Source organism: Carettochelys insculpta, chromosome 5 (genome assembly GCF_033958435.1).
Source record: "Carettochelys insculpta isolate YL-2023 chromosome 5, ASM3395843v1, whole genome shotgun sequence".
NCBI lineage: Eukaryota > Metazoa > Chordata > Testudines > Carettochelyidae > Carettochelys > Carettochelys insculpta.
The window spans coordinates 36298739-36315166 of NC_134141.1; the positions used below are offsets into that span (position 1 = coordinate 36298739).

General features: G+C 40.3%; 1 protein-coding gene across 1 annotated transcript in view; it reads left to right on the forward strand.

Annotated features, from left to right (window-relative positions):
- Window positions 1-12819, forward strand: part of CNTLN (centlein) — a 319293-nt gene extending 306474 nt beyond the window's left edge. Inside the window, exons 24-26 of the mRNA XM_074994934.1 lie at window positions 1237-1434; window positions 2920-2997; window positions 11636-12819. Coding sequence (XP_074851035.1) covers window positions 1237-1434; window positions 2920-2997; window positions 11636-11737 — 378 coding nt within the window. The 3' untranslated portion in view covers window positions 11738-12819. The remainder of the gene's footprint in view (window positions 1-1236; window positions 1435-2919; window positions 2998-11635) is intronic.
- The last annotated feature ends 3609 nt before the right edge of the window (window positions 12820-16428 follow it).

The window sequence follows — 16428 nt, forward strand, 5'->3', positions numbered from 1 at the left end:
CCCACTAGGTGCACAAAATTTTACCCCATATCAATTTCCCAGCAAGGGTACATGTACCCTAAGACAGCTGCCCCTCTGAAATACAGCCCAGTTAGCTATCTCTTAGCCATAATCTGCTCTTATCTGCATTCCCTGAGTGTGTCAACATCTTTCTGGTAGATAGGAATTGAATGCAAAATTCCAGGATGAGCATTCTTCTTGTTTTTGGGTTTTTTTTAATGCTACTTTGTCAGTTTCAGGCATCCTACTTCAGCTTAAAGATAATTCTAACTGGTCTCAAAAACAGAAAATGGGTGCCTAGAGTTGAATCTTCACTGATGCTTTCAGACTTGGATTTGGCAACTAGTCTTTTGCATAGCCTTCTTTTGGGCCTCATCCTTCCCACCCCTGTGAGATCAGAATCCAGCTGCTTATATGCATTCTGACCTAAATAGCTTTAAAGAATATACAAACAAACACTGTGTACCTGCTAAAACCAGTTTAGGAAAGACTCTGATTGCCTCACTCAGTCCAGATGATCAATCAGCTGTGTATAAATCACAAACCCTGGTCTAAATCTTGAATATAAAAAGGTGCAGGATAGACATCGTGTACAGCCACCGGATGGAGGAGAGAGGGTACGGGAATGATCTACTCTTTGCTTAAATGTGCTCCAAGTGTGTGGCCACAGATTAACAGAACTATAATCTATCACTGCTTCTGGTGGCAGATGATTGAACAACTTAATAAAGAAGGAAGGAATTAATAAATGAAAGCTGAGTGATGTTTCATTTTGGTTACATGGTGGGAAGCAAAGTGCCTACTTCTGGACAAAAAAGCAACCATTTTCTGAACACAATGAAGCAAATCCAGGCTTGGTGTACCTCCATTGATTTCAGTGAAGTTACTCTAAGAATGATTTTGTCCCATTCAATCTGAAAAAGGGTTAGCAGTTAAATCAATGGTATCTGTATCAGTCTCCTTGTTGAATGAATATGCTTCATGTTTAAAAGATGGTGCCAAGTATATTTGACTGATCGATTTGGATACAGCTAAAAAAAAAGAATGGAATGGAATGACCAGATTAGGCTAAATTTAGTTTGTTTTCCATATTGCAGCTACTTCTACTTTTTTAAAGACTTAATAATTAAACGGTGACTGAAAATTAAAAGGAGTATCTGTTCCAAGGAGCATTATCTTTCCTAGTGTTTGCCCTTTTACAAAACTACAGCAGTGTATCTGTCTCATCCATTCTAGGCCTTAACCAGAGAGTTACAGCATAATATACAGGAGATGCGACTGCGAATCAGACATGCAAAAAAAATAAGAGAAGAGAAAGAATGCAACAGGTATCCTTCCAAAGAGTCTGTCCACCGAGCCCAGTCGTTGGCAGCATCTATCCTTAATATATCAGAGGCTGACCTAGCAGAGATGCTAGATCCAGAAGATGATGAGGTAAGCTATTTTAAAAGGTAATTTAGGGTAAAGGACATATCCTCAGCTCATATAAATTGGTGTGGATTCATGTAAATTAGTGGAGCTACTTCAATTTTCATCAACTACTGCAGTAACTCCTAAGATCTCCCGGTCATGGATTAATGTCACACTGGCTCTTTGTTGGAGAGTTCACAACTTAAGATTTAAGCAAATGAAACTGGTGAATAAAGGTGAAATGGGTGAATAATAGAGACAATTGTGAACACATAAATTAAAAAATAAATATACTGATTTGAACATGGGGCTGTAGAAATTTTAATTATTTCAAAATCCTTACTAATTTCCATTTTTCATGAGAAAGTTTGATAATGTCACACACTACATTCCTTTTGACAGTGGATTTCCATACTAATGAAGCAATTTGGAATGTATCATGTCATACCAAAATTAGATTATTTGCTCATGCTCACTCTAATTTTGTAACCGTTACAGTTATTTTATTAAACAGGTGTTTTCTATTAGGGAGTCTGTTGCTGTTCTTTCTTGAGCCTATCGTATAGTTCTATAGCAGAATATTTGATGGGACATCATCAAAAAGGTATATGATTAATATGTTTTCTTGGTTGATCAAGCTGAAATGAAGTTTGATAGCGAGTAAAAAAGGTGTAAACTGGCTGTGCTTAAATACAAATATAAACTGGGTGTGTATGTGTGCTGTTGGAAAATGTTGACTAGTGGTGATAATAAAGGTCCTTTCATGTTGCCACAACAGATTATGACTAGTTCTGCTAGCACTGCAAACTGTAGAAGCCACAAAAGGTGTGTTTCACACTTTAAGTAATTGCAGTGTGTGCATGTATTTGTGACACAGAGGCTATGTCTAGATTCACTCCAGGAGTGAATGCCAGTCCACGAGCCCTCTGCCATCATCCCAGTTATCGTCATTCCCTGAGGAAGAAGGGAGGTGTCAGGAGAGGTGGGTTTCCCAACATTTGGACCCATGTAGATGGGCTAAATGTCAGGAAAGCCTCTCTTGACAGAACCATCAGCAGGAGATATGCAAATACTTTGCACAATTTGCGTACCTTTTGCTGACAGATCTCTTGAATATAGACTTAGCCTGAGAGAGACTGCATATGCAAAAATATATTATAGGTTTGACTTATATCTCACTGCAGACTTCAAAGGTGACTTCAATTGCACTGGTAAATTTTTCACATATATTCATTCTCACACGCGCGCATGCACTTATTTCAAAGAAGAATTGGGCATGCAATTCTTCTTCTAGTGATGTCCCTGTGGGTGCTCCACTGTAGGTGCTGGTCTTGAAGAAATCTATGACAGATTTTATAAATCCAGTTTAGGCAGAAAGTTTTCATAGTGTTATCCCCATTTACACATATAGTTACTTAATTGGTGTGCAAAATATACTTATGGTTTCTGTTACTCTCCAGTATCTGCTGCAAGCAAAATACTATGTAATTCATATTATTGTATTTTTAGGAAATTGAAAGAGTTAAAATGGAAGTTGAAAAGGATAAAGAATGGCTGTGCTACGTACAGAAGCTTCTTGAGGGACAGGTACTAAATTTTATTTATCTACTTAATTAAAAATCTGTAGCTAACTTTATATCTTTAACAGTAGTAATTCATGCAGTGCAACATAATCATGTTCTTATGTTTCTTTTCCACTTCTCTTAACTGTGATGCATTGCATGAGACAGCAGAGAAGATAACACTATGTTTATACTAACTAACTTAACAAATTAAAAGAATCTGGGGAAAACCAGCATAGATCGTCACAAATGTATAAATTAAATTATTGAGTCAGTCTGTATGCTTGCTAGAGTAAAAAGCATTCATTTTTTATACCTCTTAGGAAAAAGAGATTGTTTTATTATGTGCCTTTAAAGTCAGTAGTTGATATGGACACCTGAGGAGTTCATGGGTTTCAGTGACCTTTTACTATGGACCCGTTTCCAGTCAATTCATGTTTTCCTCACAGCCAGACAGCTGTTTATTACCGTGTCTTCCTGCATTCTCTACAATATTTTCTACTGAGACCTCGAGCAGCTTGTTAGTGGGAAGTAAATATTGATTTGGCATCCTGTCAATGCAGAAAGAATGAAAAAATTTCCACTAGAGGCCCCTCAAACATTTTCCTATCGACATTTTCTGGGCAGAGTGGAAGGCTGCATAGAGGATGACAAGGCTGAGACTAGTTGAAATCCCTGAGGGGTCCTCTGAGGCTGCCGCTGTGACCTGTGTGATACTTTTTCTTCTCTTTCAAGTATTTTTTTTTTTTTTTTAATACGCACACAGTCTGTTGGGATACTCCCCTCTTGTAAGTGATCAAGGGCAGTTTATTGGCAGGTGAGAGCACTGCTATTCTAGACATAGTCAGTTGTTTGGACATCACTGACAACATCCAATGGATCTTGAAACTTTTTCATTATATTTTTGTTATCTTCTGAATTGTGATTGTTATTTAATAGCTGAAATAAAATAACATTTCATTTATAAATTTAAACATATATGTGGTAGTATCAGTGCATAAGCTGCATGCATCATTTCTAATAAAAAGTAGATAATTTAAAATATTTTGAAAGCCATTTCAGAGACTACTTGTTTCTAAACAGCAAATAATAATGAAAATAAAAATATTTCAGTGTCAAGATTAAATCCCATAATCTGCTATTAAAATGATGATCATTTTTCTTCATTCATTATCGCATAATACCACCAGTGCAGCTTAATTGCAATTGCAGAGGAGATTTAAATATCCATTACATTGCATCAGTTTTGCCACAAGCAGTGCAGCTTCATTAAAATGGTTTTAGCGCTACATGCTAAATGGAAACGGCAACATTAACGCCCTTAGTCCCTACATTTCCTTCAGTTTTGAGAAATGTTACACATAAACTTCTGTAAGCTGGAAGAATAAATGAGGTGTTCATTTCGTACAAGGGACACTTCAGAAAGCTGCAGAATAAGAATCATGCTCTGTATTCTTTCTTAATTTGGATCTGATGTTTTTCATTTCCCCTGGTAAATCATAAAAGTAAACTAAATAAAAGATTGAGGGGTATATCATCCTCTCCACCACCAGAGGGTATGAAAACCTAGGATGAGAAGTATCTCCTCTGTTTAAGCTCCAAGGAGATTGGGAGCTTCACCTGGAAGGAGCAGGGTTGCTTGCTTTCAGTATACCCACATTCTTCATATGTAGCTCTTGGGAATTCAATGAATAAGTTAATGGAGATTCAATCATTAACTGGCTTGCTTCCGCTTTCTGTGCCATGAGGCATCCCTGCTTCCTTTTCCCTAGCAGGCATTCTGGAGGCATGGGAGACACCTGGCAGCCCTTCCCCATAGAAAAACATTTGGGAAGAGTAAACCAGGAGATTGGCTGGTTTTGGGTCAAGATCTGCTTCCTCTTCTGTGTGGGGGATTAAATCATGTCTCCAATAGATGGATGTGAATAAAACTATGGAAGTCCTGAACTCTTCTGACCCTACATGGAAGTTGCCCACAGTGGAGATTATGTCCTTTAAATTTTCAAGTCAGGTCTTGTCTGCTGGTGAATACCGTGTTTCCTTTGAATACATGTTTCTAAAAATTCTCATTTGAAATGCTCAAACAGTGAAAAATTGAGAACTTTTTGTCAGAACTCTAATCAGAATAAAATTTAGACATTGTACAGTGAGACAAATTTATATTCTGTGTGCACATATCCATCTGTGATATGGCATCTCAGGCTTACTTCTGCACTTATTGTGAGAAAATGTCCTGCAGAAAATTGCATCAGATCACTGCAGTTTGATATAGTGTCTTTTTGTGCCATTGAGCCAGGATTCTGGAACATAATTGCCCAGCAGTATTGATTTAATTGCCTAGGTTTATTTGTGGACTCCTAATTATTGACTGGAGGTAAATTTAATGGAGAAACCTTTATGAACACTGGGAAACTGCTGCTGCTGCTGTTATACATAATGAACTGCATCATATCCCTTTAGATCATTTTTCAGGCTAATTTTATTCCACTGTGACAGTACGATAACATTTAAAATGTCATAGACATTTTAGTTTTATTACTGACATATGCTATTTTACTGCTGCTTTAGAAAGTTTGGGGGAGACTGAGGGATGCACTAGTTGCTTTTAATGTCATTGTATAGATTTTCCCTAGAGTGCAATCATAAACTACTATAGCACACCTCTCTTTTACACTTCATCTACACTCCTGTTTCCTGTACTATTATGACCTGAAAAGGTTTGTATTTCTCCTTGCTTCAGTATTGCTATTGCTATGATTAATAAGTATATTGTAGTAGTGCCCAGAGGCCCCAGTCAGAATTGAGGCCTTGCTATGTTAGCCATTATACACACATGTGAAGAACTGCCCCAGTACATCTAAACGGAGACATTTCCTTTCAAAATATTATCCGAAGAGGAATTGTATTATTTAAGGAAATAGTTCATTTGGGAATTCTGCTGTGATAATTATGAACGCATGTTGTCTAAAGCTATATTTTGACTGGCCAGTTAGGTCATTTTGATGATCTGTATAGTCATCTATCAACTCCCAGTGGATTGAACCTCATCACTGAAAAGTTAACATGCTCTAAAACGCATCCCTGGCATTAAAACAGAATGGGATGGGGTGAAATGAATGGGTTTCTGTGGCACCAGGGGGTGCCATATGTGAAGTGACATCTGAGGGGGTCATGCCCCTGCGTGGAGACTTCTGAGGGGCTGTGCATAGCAGTATAAGGGTATGAGAGGCAGTGATGGGGAATCCACCAGGGTTCAAAACCTCCTGTCCTTCCCTAATGGGGAATAGACCACGTTACAACCAACACAGGCTAGTCCAGCCTTTTGGCACATGTACGCCTCCAGTGTGATATTAAAGAAAGATTCTTTCCCCACTTACCTCCTCACATCCCTAGTGCCTGTGCCAGCTGTTTAAAGTAGGCATGGGCTTCTGAACTCTCTCTTAAATGCAGTTTTTAAAAACTTCATATAACCCGATTAATATCTGGTTTTCATTTCTATTGGTTAAAAGTTTTCCTGTACCACATAAAACTTCATCCTGACGGACAGTAATAATATTACCTCTGGTCAATTAATAATTTTGTATATGAAGAAAGCACATTGACCTCATTTTAAATCCGTTCTTCAAGCCTCCAAGAAAGATATTTAACAAGATACAAGTACTCTGCCAAAATCTTTCAAGCCTTCGAGCCTATTACAAGGTGGGCTTAAATGGTTCTTTGTCAAATACAAAGTTACACCTCTGGGTTAATCACACCCAATCCAACAAGAGCTCCATAACATGTACCCTTCTTGGGGCATCTTTATTAATTTACAAACTGTATTTCAGTGGTTGTAACATATAGGGAACCGCCTTTCCCTTCCATGCCTTGTCTTCAGGTTTCTACAGACCTTTCACTAGGGGCTGTGGATAATCTTTTCCATTTGTATCAGGGTTTATAACTGTCTTTCCTTCTTTCTGTTACAAGTATTCTCCACTCGTCCTCTGTTCTCTCACTCTACAGACCAGGTCTTTTATTTTCTCCCTCTTCCCCAGCAGGCCTTGTGGTCAGCATGGTCACATGATCAGTTGCACAACTCTCCGCCCCTCAGTGATATCACCGTCACCAGCCACCCTCCTTTTATTACCCAGAGACTATATACAGCATCAAGAATTGTGTTCTTTAAAAAGCTAAAATGCTAGAGCACACACTGCGATGTGCATCTAGAACCAGTGCTTTTGCCTTGCATTCATGTTTGCATTGCCCTTGCAATAATGCAATAGCAACTCTGCTCTCCAGGTTGTAGTTTGGAATATGATTAATATGTGATTTTATGGGATGAGTGGTAATAACACATTAAATTGCGTAAAATGGGCTGAATAAAGGGAGCAGTTGGGTCCATTAGCAAATCTTCCAACCTGTGCCAGTAGTGGATAACAGATATACAGAAGGGAATTTGTTAGTTACATGTGTCTTCGTAAATCAGTATAGCCAAGGAACAGTAATAGCGCGATGCATATTTAGATTACTAACCGACTGAGTTTTTACAACTAAATTCCAGGCCTACTGTTTGGGAGTGAGGGGGTGAAAGGGCCAATTGCCCCAGGGCCTGGCAATTTAAAGTGGCCTGGGGCTCCTAGCCACTGCTGTCGCTACTATGGCAGTGACAGTGCCTGGAGCCCTGGGCCCTTTAAATTGACATCATAGCATGGCTCTTGCTGCACAAAGCCACCCCTCCCACACACACACCTTGCCTGGCAGCCGAGGGAAGCTGTGCTAAAATTAGTAGCTTCAGATGCAGCTTCAGCCTGCTCCCCTCAAGTTTCAGTTCTGATGAATGTACAGTTTAATGACTTCAAGATGAAGCTGCTCTCAAGTGAAAAAAAAAACCCTATTTACAGGGGAAAAAAATACAAGCTTCTATTGCACTACTCACAACTATGGGCAAATTAAATGTATTTGTAGCCACTCTCGTGTGAACTCCAAAAATATCGGCAAACAATAAAACAAGCTATATTTAGTATTAATTTGTAAATCACTGTCAAGCAAAATAATAATGTGATGTGGATGTTTTGGATAATTGACATGCTGTGAACTGTGACATCATTCCTTATTAGGATAACAACAACAACAACAACAACAACACTTTGCATGTAGAGCATTTTCCATCTAAGGATCTCAAAAGACTTTGAAAATACAAATTACTAACACGTCACAACATACCACAAAGCTGATAAATTTATTTTCCCATTTATTACAGATGGGGAATCAAAGACACTTATTACCTTATCCAAGATTATAGTGAATCTGTCAGGAAGCTGCGAATAGAACCCAGCATTCCCGATACTGAGGCTGGTGCTCTATAAGACCATGCTTCCGCCCAGTGGACAGTGGATCCAAGATGACTACCTATCTTGTAACATCTGAACAAAACATTCAGACATCATCTTTATTTTCTATTAGAACAGTGAAATTTGAAAGCTTAGGAAACATAGAAAAAACATTTTAAAAAGTTAGGTTGTTGCTTTCCCAGGTTGTCTGAATCTATCCAGCTGTTAAAATTTACTTCCCTTAAATTCTATGTTAAATTCAAGATTTTGGGGAGTGCATTTGAATAAAAGCATACTCATTACTAAAATATGTAACTGTCAGTTGTTCTGCACACATTTACATCGTATAGGCATGTACATGGAGCTAACTACATTCAAACAGTCCTGCTCCATGTTTTGGACAGTTTAAAATTTGGGATATATCCTTTAGATTGGCTTCTTTATCAAGTGTTCTGAAGTCCTGAATAGGAATTCAGATATCTCAGCATATTTACAAAGCCATCTATAAAAGTACATCTGAAAGGCTTCTATTAGCAATTAAGATTGCAGAGATTCAGTGTTGGGTGTGGGTCTAAAAGAGAACCAGATAAAAACACAAATAATTCATCCAGTCTTACAAATGTGAAAGAAAGTCATAGTATTCAAACTTGTGCTGCTTGCGATTTAAGTGAATAATTTAGTTAGAAAGACTTTAAAGACCAATTTGCTACAACCTATTGCTGCAAAAATAGTGAACAGAAAGCACACTACTGAATGACAACTTGAGACAGCAGTGAAATAGTACATTTGTTTAAAGCACTTCATTGGGAAAAAATATAAAATAAATCAAAAATGAATGTAGTCAAGCTAGTAAAAAAAAATCATATGCAAGACTTTGAAGTAATGATAGACTACTCTTGAAAAAATATGTGTACGCAGTGAAAAAGAGCAGTTGCAGCATGAACACCAGGCTGTGGTGAGTAATTTTCCAATGCAGGAGAAGGTAACTGCAGAAGGATGGCTTACCTCTTTAAGTGTCTGTCTCTGGGGCTGGTCAGCCCTGTTTGATTATCAGACGTTGCTGGGAGGGGATCAGATGATCCCTATCGTGCTAACAGTGAGCTCAGTTGGGAGGGAGTTGCAGAGAGAGATGGATTCCGAAGCACGGAATTGAAGAGGAGGGAGTGTCATCTGTTCAGCTCTGAGGAGGACAAGTGGGAAAATGTCTGGGAGCTTGTAACTGCTGGTGGAGGAACTGCTCTGTTTACAAGTTTTGCCTAAGTGTTATGAAAAAATAAACAGTGCTTTGGAAGAAGGGAGTACTCTAGGTAGGACAGTGAGTCCTTCCCAGCTGGGGAAGACAGGCCAACAGGTCACAGCCTCTCCGAAGGATTTAAGATGATCTTATGCATCTGTAATACCAACACCGTGATCAATGCTAGCAGGTGTGCTTGACTAGTTCAGCAATCCCACCTCATAAGCCTAGGACAGGATATAGACTGAGGGCATGTCTAACCAGCAAGAGCTAGCTCTGTGCACATACTGTTCTCACTCGGAGGAAAGAGCAGCCTCCCCTGTACATGTGGAGTGGCTGCAGGACATGGCATAAACCTTATTTTGCACACATTAGCTCCATGTACACTGCCCATAGATAAGGTAAGGGTTTTACCCTCTATCATTTTGATGAATGATTTCTCGTAACGCTTTAATTATAAAAATATGGCTAAAAGAGCCCTCCCATTTTTCAGCTTGTTCAGTGTCCTCTTTCCCTAACTTAACCTCTTTTATAGTGTTACACCTTTTCTATAGCACAAGAGCACTAAGCATTTGTCAGCCCAGTTCAGTATTTAAAGCCAAGCAGAAATAATGGGAAGAGAGGACAATATGGCATTGAAAAAAGAAACTCAGCCAGAGTAAGTTTATTGTCAGACCATAGACTGTGGAATTATGGAAACACTGGATTGGTTGTCTTCTAAACCCCAAGGTCAACTTATTTCTCCACTCAGCAACTAGGAGGTTAAACCCATTTTACGTATATATCCACTAATGTGATTATTTGGCTTGATTCACCTGAAAACGTGGTTGATGGCCCCATGAACTTCCCTTTTCTGGCACTTGCTGCAACTGCTGCTTTTCTATTAGGATTCACCTCCCTGTGAAAGGATATACTCCTTGAACCCAGGGCTTCTTCTAAGAGGGGCAGCTTTAAGTTGTTCCTGGGACATCTGCTAGTAGGACTTTCTGGAAGATTAACTGAGGCAGTTCAACCAGCACTGCTCACTCTTTGGGGCAATGGGTAACGGAGGCTGTGTCCACATTACAAAAATAACTTTGGAGTTGCTTACCTCGAAGCTCAATTTCGAAGCTGAGTGTCTACATGCACCCTACTTGGAAGTTAAATTTTGAAGTAGGGCACTACTCCATTCCCAGGAATGGAGTAAGGACTTTGAAGTTGGGCTCCCTACTTCGAAGGTAACTTTGAAGTAAGGGAAAATGTGTGTAGACTCTCTTCTGGCTACTTTGAAGTAGTGCCTAACTTTGAAGTTAGTTCCTTGTGTAGATGCACCCTGAGTGAAGTTGTTACCATATGGACTGCCCACCATCCTGCACTTAAACACTTGGATTATGGTGGCAGCAGAATCTACCAAGAGTTGAATCAAATCCATTTTGTACATAATGCCATGCATCAAAAACATCCAAACTACATGCAGGAAAATCTAGTATGTTACATCTTAAAGGACAATACACCAGCTGTTTTACTTTAAAAAGCTGGAGTTGGAAGTAGATACAAGAGTGAATCAACTTTTTTGTAAATAGTGTGAACTCAGCTTTTTGTGAAATCCCCATTATGCTTAGAATAACATTGTCTGCAACACCCTGATCAATGGAGGGTTTTTTTTTCTGCATTTATTCATAGAAGTGTCACTGTACACTCTTAAGCCATTTAGTAGCAGCACAGGGAGCTGTATTCATAGTTCTACCTCACTCTCTTGAGTGTAGTGAACATACAGTACTACTTCTATTTATATGTGCCCTAGAGATGACTGTAACCTCATATTGATTAGCTGATTGAAGATAAATGACAGAACTGCTGGTATTGTAGATTACATCATTAACATGGTCAGTAAACCATGAATTGTTCAATAAGGCGTTTATCTTTTTTCATTTTGCTCTGGTCTTTTATCATTTTTATTATAAAGAACAAAGTTACACACACTAACCAGGCAGATCAGTTTTAAAAGATTAGATGTGTGCAAGTGGGTGCTTCGTGTCAGAAATAAGTAAAATGTAATGGTTTAAGGATATTTAGTTAATATTTTTCAGCTGAAGAAAATCCGGAGTTTGGTAATCATTTTTCTTATGTTTCTCTTTTAGTTTCCTTTCGCTTCATATTTAATGGATGCAGTATTGGAAAAATTAAATGAGAAGAAAAAACTGGTAGAAGAATATAATTTTCTTATGAAGCAAACCATCTGATATTGCTCAAACTATAATGGAAAAGGATTTTATGCAGAATGACTGGAAAACCTGTTGTACTCCTGACATCTTACCCCTTCATATAGAAAACTATCAATAGTCAAATGCAATACAGTGGAAGAAGACTCTAAACTAATTAATTGTTGAACAAGAGGAATTAATTACATTCCTGTTTAAAGAGTAAAAGTGCAGATTCGATTGCTGAACACAAAAATTGCCACAAATCAATGCAAACTTTAAAATGATTTTCCTTTGAGTGCATTAGTAAGGAAAGCCAGCACAAACCAATCCTTGAAGAGATGAGATGTCACTGATGTGAACAGTAAGCCATAGGAACTGTGCAAATCAGTGAAGGCACTGCATGTAACTGAACGGACAAGCAACTGTGGGCTGTATTGTTCAAAACACTTAAGTTGAAGTGGAGTTTTATGTCCAAATCTATTGAATTTCAGTGGGATTTGGACCTCTGGCTCCTTTTGAGTCCTTTGCATTTCCCAGCCTTGATTATTTGCTCTACATAAATGGTATGAATTTCTGGACTAGGTTTGTTTTATATAATAAACATGATATGTTGACCATGAACTAATAAAATGGAAACTTATTCAGTGGCCTCTGAGACCATTAGGCAAGCTGTATTTTTGTTTTCTGATTGGGAGTGTATTGAGACAACAATGTATGTAATTGTATTTAAGAAATATTGCATCAAAATCTAATGTTTTTTTTAAATTAGAAGCATCTGCAATGTTCTGTTTGCAGAATTTTGCTTATAAACAATAAAAAAGTTTGTTCTGAACACAGCTCTTCCTGCTGCTATACTGTATTCCAAGTGTTTCCTGGCAAGCCAGGAGAGCAGTATTGTAGCTGAGCTACATTCAGTGAGTTGATTTTAGCCTAGTGAAAGGAAAGATATTCACATTGCAAAACACTGTTGTTGTCAGACTGAAGCATTGAATGGGTATGGAGATGGTGCTACTCTCTTGTTTCCAAAGGAGGATACGCTGAGGCCAGTTGTTGAAGCAGTGCAGAGAATTTGCAGTGCTATTGTCTGTGTTGCATCTGTCTGTGAATAAATAGCCCTTTAATCTGTGGGTCTGTCTGTTGGGTACTTTTTACAGGCATTACCAAAATGGTTTCTAGAAATTATCTAAGGGTCAGTGTGTGGCTATCTGCTACTTAAGTGTCTTCTGAGGAGTAGATTCATGGATTTCAAGAGCCAGTTTTCAACGATAGGATGTGCCTTTCACCCACAAAAATAATGAATGCATGGGTTTGCCAAAGTTGCTGAATCCTGAGGCTCTTCAGTACAGGAGATTTGAACTTCTTGTAAATACGAGAGGCAGTTTGGTTTTCTCCATGGGATTCTGGAGCTTGGCCACAGCCCTTTTGTCCTTACACCTGATTCTGCAGTTATTGGCAGAGTAAACAAAATGACAGTTTAGCCCTTACAGACCCATTTCTGTCATAGCTGTTTTTATACTGCAGCCCCTGCCTCTGCTTGAGGAAACAACCCAGTGTCGAGAGAGCTTGCTAGGACCTCTGTATTCCTCTGGCAACACTTCTGTGAGACTATGTCAGTTCTCTTCGCCATTTGGGACTCAACAGACTGGACAAAAGTTTCTCTTCTGAGGTGGATTGAATCAGGAGAAGAATCCTTGATTCAAGAGGAAAGTCGCAAAGCACCTTCCAATTTCTGAAATGCATGAGTGACCTGACAAGGTGTCTGACACCCTTTCTGACTCTCCATATTCCCCAGAGCATTAGTGCTAGCTCAGGAATGTACCTTTCACTTCCTCCCCAGTTAAATAGGATATCAAGCACAGGGACTTGAGAGTGACACACATGGATACACAGTGCACGTGTGGGATAAGACCTGAAAAGGAGTCCCAACAAAGAAAAGAGACCATTCTTCAAAAGGGGGCAATCACCCCTCCTTCAAAAACAAAAAGCTTAAAAAATAATGCCAGAACCCAGCGGGGAAAAAAATCCAGCTCTCCAAATCCTACTTCCGTGGTATCCAAGGTCCTCCCCAAAAAACCAAACCACTTGGTTTCAGATTATGGAAATGTTAGCCAAAAAGGCAGAGAAATTGTGTACCACAGGTGCAGCTGAAACCATGCAGAGTACTATGGTAGTCTCTGTTGAGATTCAGCCAGAAAGAAAGAATGAGAAAACTAATATCAAATAACGCCCAGCAAAGAACAAAACTCAGTTGCCACCCCTTGCCCTGCAGTCCTTTTTGGAAAAGGGAAAAGAGGGAAACTTGCAAGCAGGGAGAGAAGTTTAGGTTACGTCTCTGCTATGCAGCTTTTAGCCGACAGCCTTGTCGTTAAAAGTCAGCTTGTGTGAATACAAAAGGGGCCTTCACTTTGTCAGCAGGAGAGTGCTCCAGCAAAGCCAGTACTCCTGCTGACAAAGCAGTATTCATGCTTTGGTTTGCCATGGCAAAGCTTTGTTGTTCATGGGAGGAGGGGCTAAGCATCCGCAAATTACACAAGTTTTGTCTGTCAAGTGCGAGTGTAGACATGCCCTTAATCGCAAATCTCTGGATCTTAGAACTAAAGTTTCTCTAATCATGTCCCCCTATGTGCTTCGGCATTGGCATGCCCAGCAATGGACCTGTCAGTTCTTGGAAGGACATCATGGAAAAGGTTTTCAGTGCACTGGCAAAAGCATGTTGAAGAGCCACAGAGTCCTGGTGCAATGACCTAAAAAGTCTCAGCCTCCAGACCAGTGATGCAACCATCGTAAAGGACAATGCAACATCTCTAGCTACAGTTCCATGGATTCTCTGGGGCTGCCTGCTGCCTCGGTGGCCTGGCACCAACACTGGCCTTGAACACCAACCTTGGACAGCATATGATGTTCAGATCTTGTCTACCTCAAAATTTTTTGTAGCATCTCAGGAAAGCAGTTGCTGACCACACAGACAAGCCAAGACACCCATTCACCACTCCAGCAAAGCCAGCACACAATGGAGCCACAATGGAGGTACTGGAGGAGCCATTAAATGATCAGAAACCGTCTTCCTTACCAGAGACAGTGGCTGCCATTAAAAGGCCTGTCTTTGCCCACAACAGCAGGATAGTGGTATCTGTAGGCTAGGTCTTGCCCTTCTATGGAAATAACTTCAGAGTGGCAAAGTTAGTCTGCATCGGTTAGTCTCATCCCCAGGCCTTCAGTGCCTGAAACTGTGCAGCAGCTCTGAAGATTTCTTGAGCACCACAACCAATCCACACAGAGATCAAAGATTGTCTTTCAGACAGCTTTCCCATCATGGTGAGGGCTCCTGAGAAAAGTCAATACAGCTCCTGGCTCTATTGATGTTACTTCTTGATCTTCAGCATTTGCTAGTTGGAGAAACACACATCTCCTTCCTCACAGCTCCACCCTGCCTGCTCACGCCCCAGGCTGCACATTGCTCAGTCCCCACCCTTTCATATATCCCTACATCTTGAGAGAAGTCTGTCAAGAGCCTAGGGGCAAATGGGCATGGTGCTGTGAAACCACTGTTTTTCATGAAAATAAGAATGAGAAATAACTGGAAAAGACACTATCTTCTGGAAACTGCTTTTCATTGGTAGCTGTAGTGCTTTGGCATTCTGCTGTCTAGAGACACTGAACTGATTTATAAGCTAAATTATTGCCCTTTTCTGAAATTTCTGTTACAGGGTCCTCAGACGTAGGATTCTTTTGCTTCTATTATGCTTGTAAATAGTATTAAAATGAATAGTGCAAATGCTAAACCCCAAATGACTTCAGTGGGAAGAGCTGCTTGCCTGAAGAACAGCCCGATGAGCGCTCCACTCTTGCTGCTCCTTTGGTTTCAAAATTTGATGCCATTTTTTCCTTTTGGTATTTTTTTTCCTTTAAATAAAAAGTCACATGAGCTAACTTGCAGGACTAGCAGAGCAGGGAGCTTGGAAGTCGGAAGACAAACAGCAGGCAAACAGGAGAAAAATAGCAGGCAGCAAATTACCCTAATATCTAGGATTTAGGGAACAGAGCCACTCACATAAGCTGTGTCTACACGTGCACGCTACTTCGAAGTAGCGGCACTAACTTCGAAATAGCGCCCGTCGCGGCTACACGCGTCGGGCGCTATTTCGAAGTTAACTTCGACGTTAGGCGGCGAGACGTCGAAGTCGCTAACCTCATGAGGGGATCGGAATAGCGCCCTACTTCGACGTTCAACGTCGAAGTAGGGACCGTGTAGACGATCCGTGTCCCGCAACGTCGAAATTGCCAGGTCCTTCATGGCGGCCATCAGCTGGGGGGTTGAGAGATGCTCTCTCTCCAGCCCCTGCGGGGCTCTATGGTCACCGTGGGCAGCAGCCCTTAGCCCAGGGCTTCTGGCTGCTGCTGCTGCAGCTGGGGATCCATGCTGCAGGCACAGGGTCCGCAACCAGTTGTCGGCTCTGTGTATCTTGTGTTGTTTAGTGCAACTGTGTCTGGGAGGGGCCCTTTAAGGGAGCGGCTTGCTGTTGAGTCCGCCCTGTGACCCTGTCTGCAGCTGTGCCTGGCACCCTTATTTCGATGTGTGCTACTTTGGCATGTAGACGTACCCTCGCAGCGCCTATTTCGATGTGGTGCCGCGCAATGTCGAAGTTGAACATCGACGTTGCCAGCCCTGGAGGACGTGTAGACGTTATTCATCGAAATAGCCTATTTCGATGTTGGCTTCACGTGTAGAC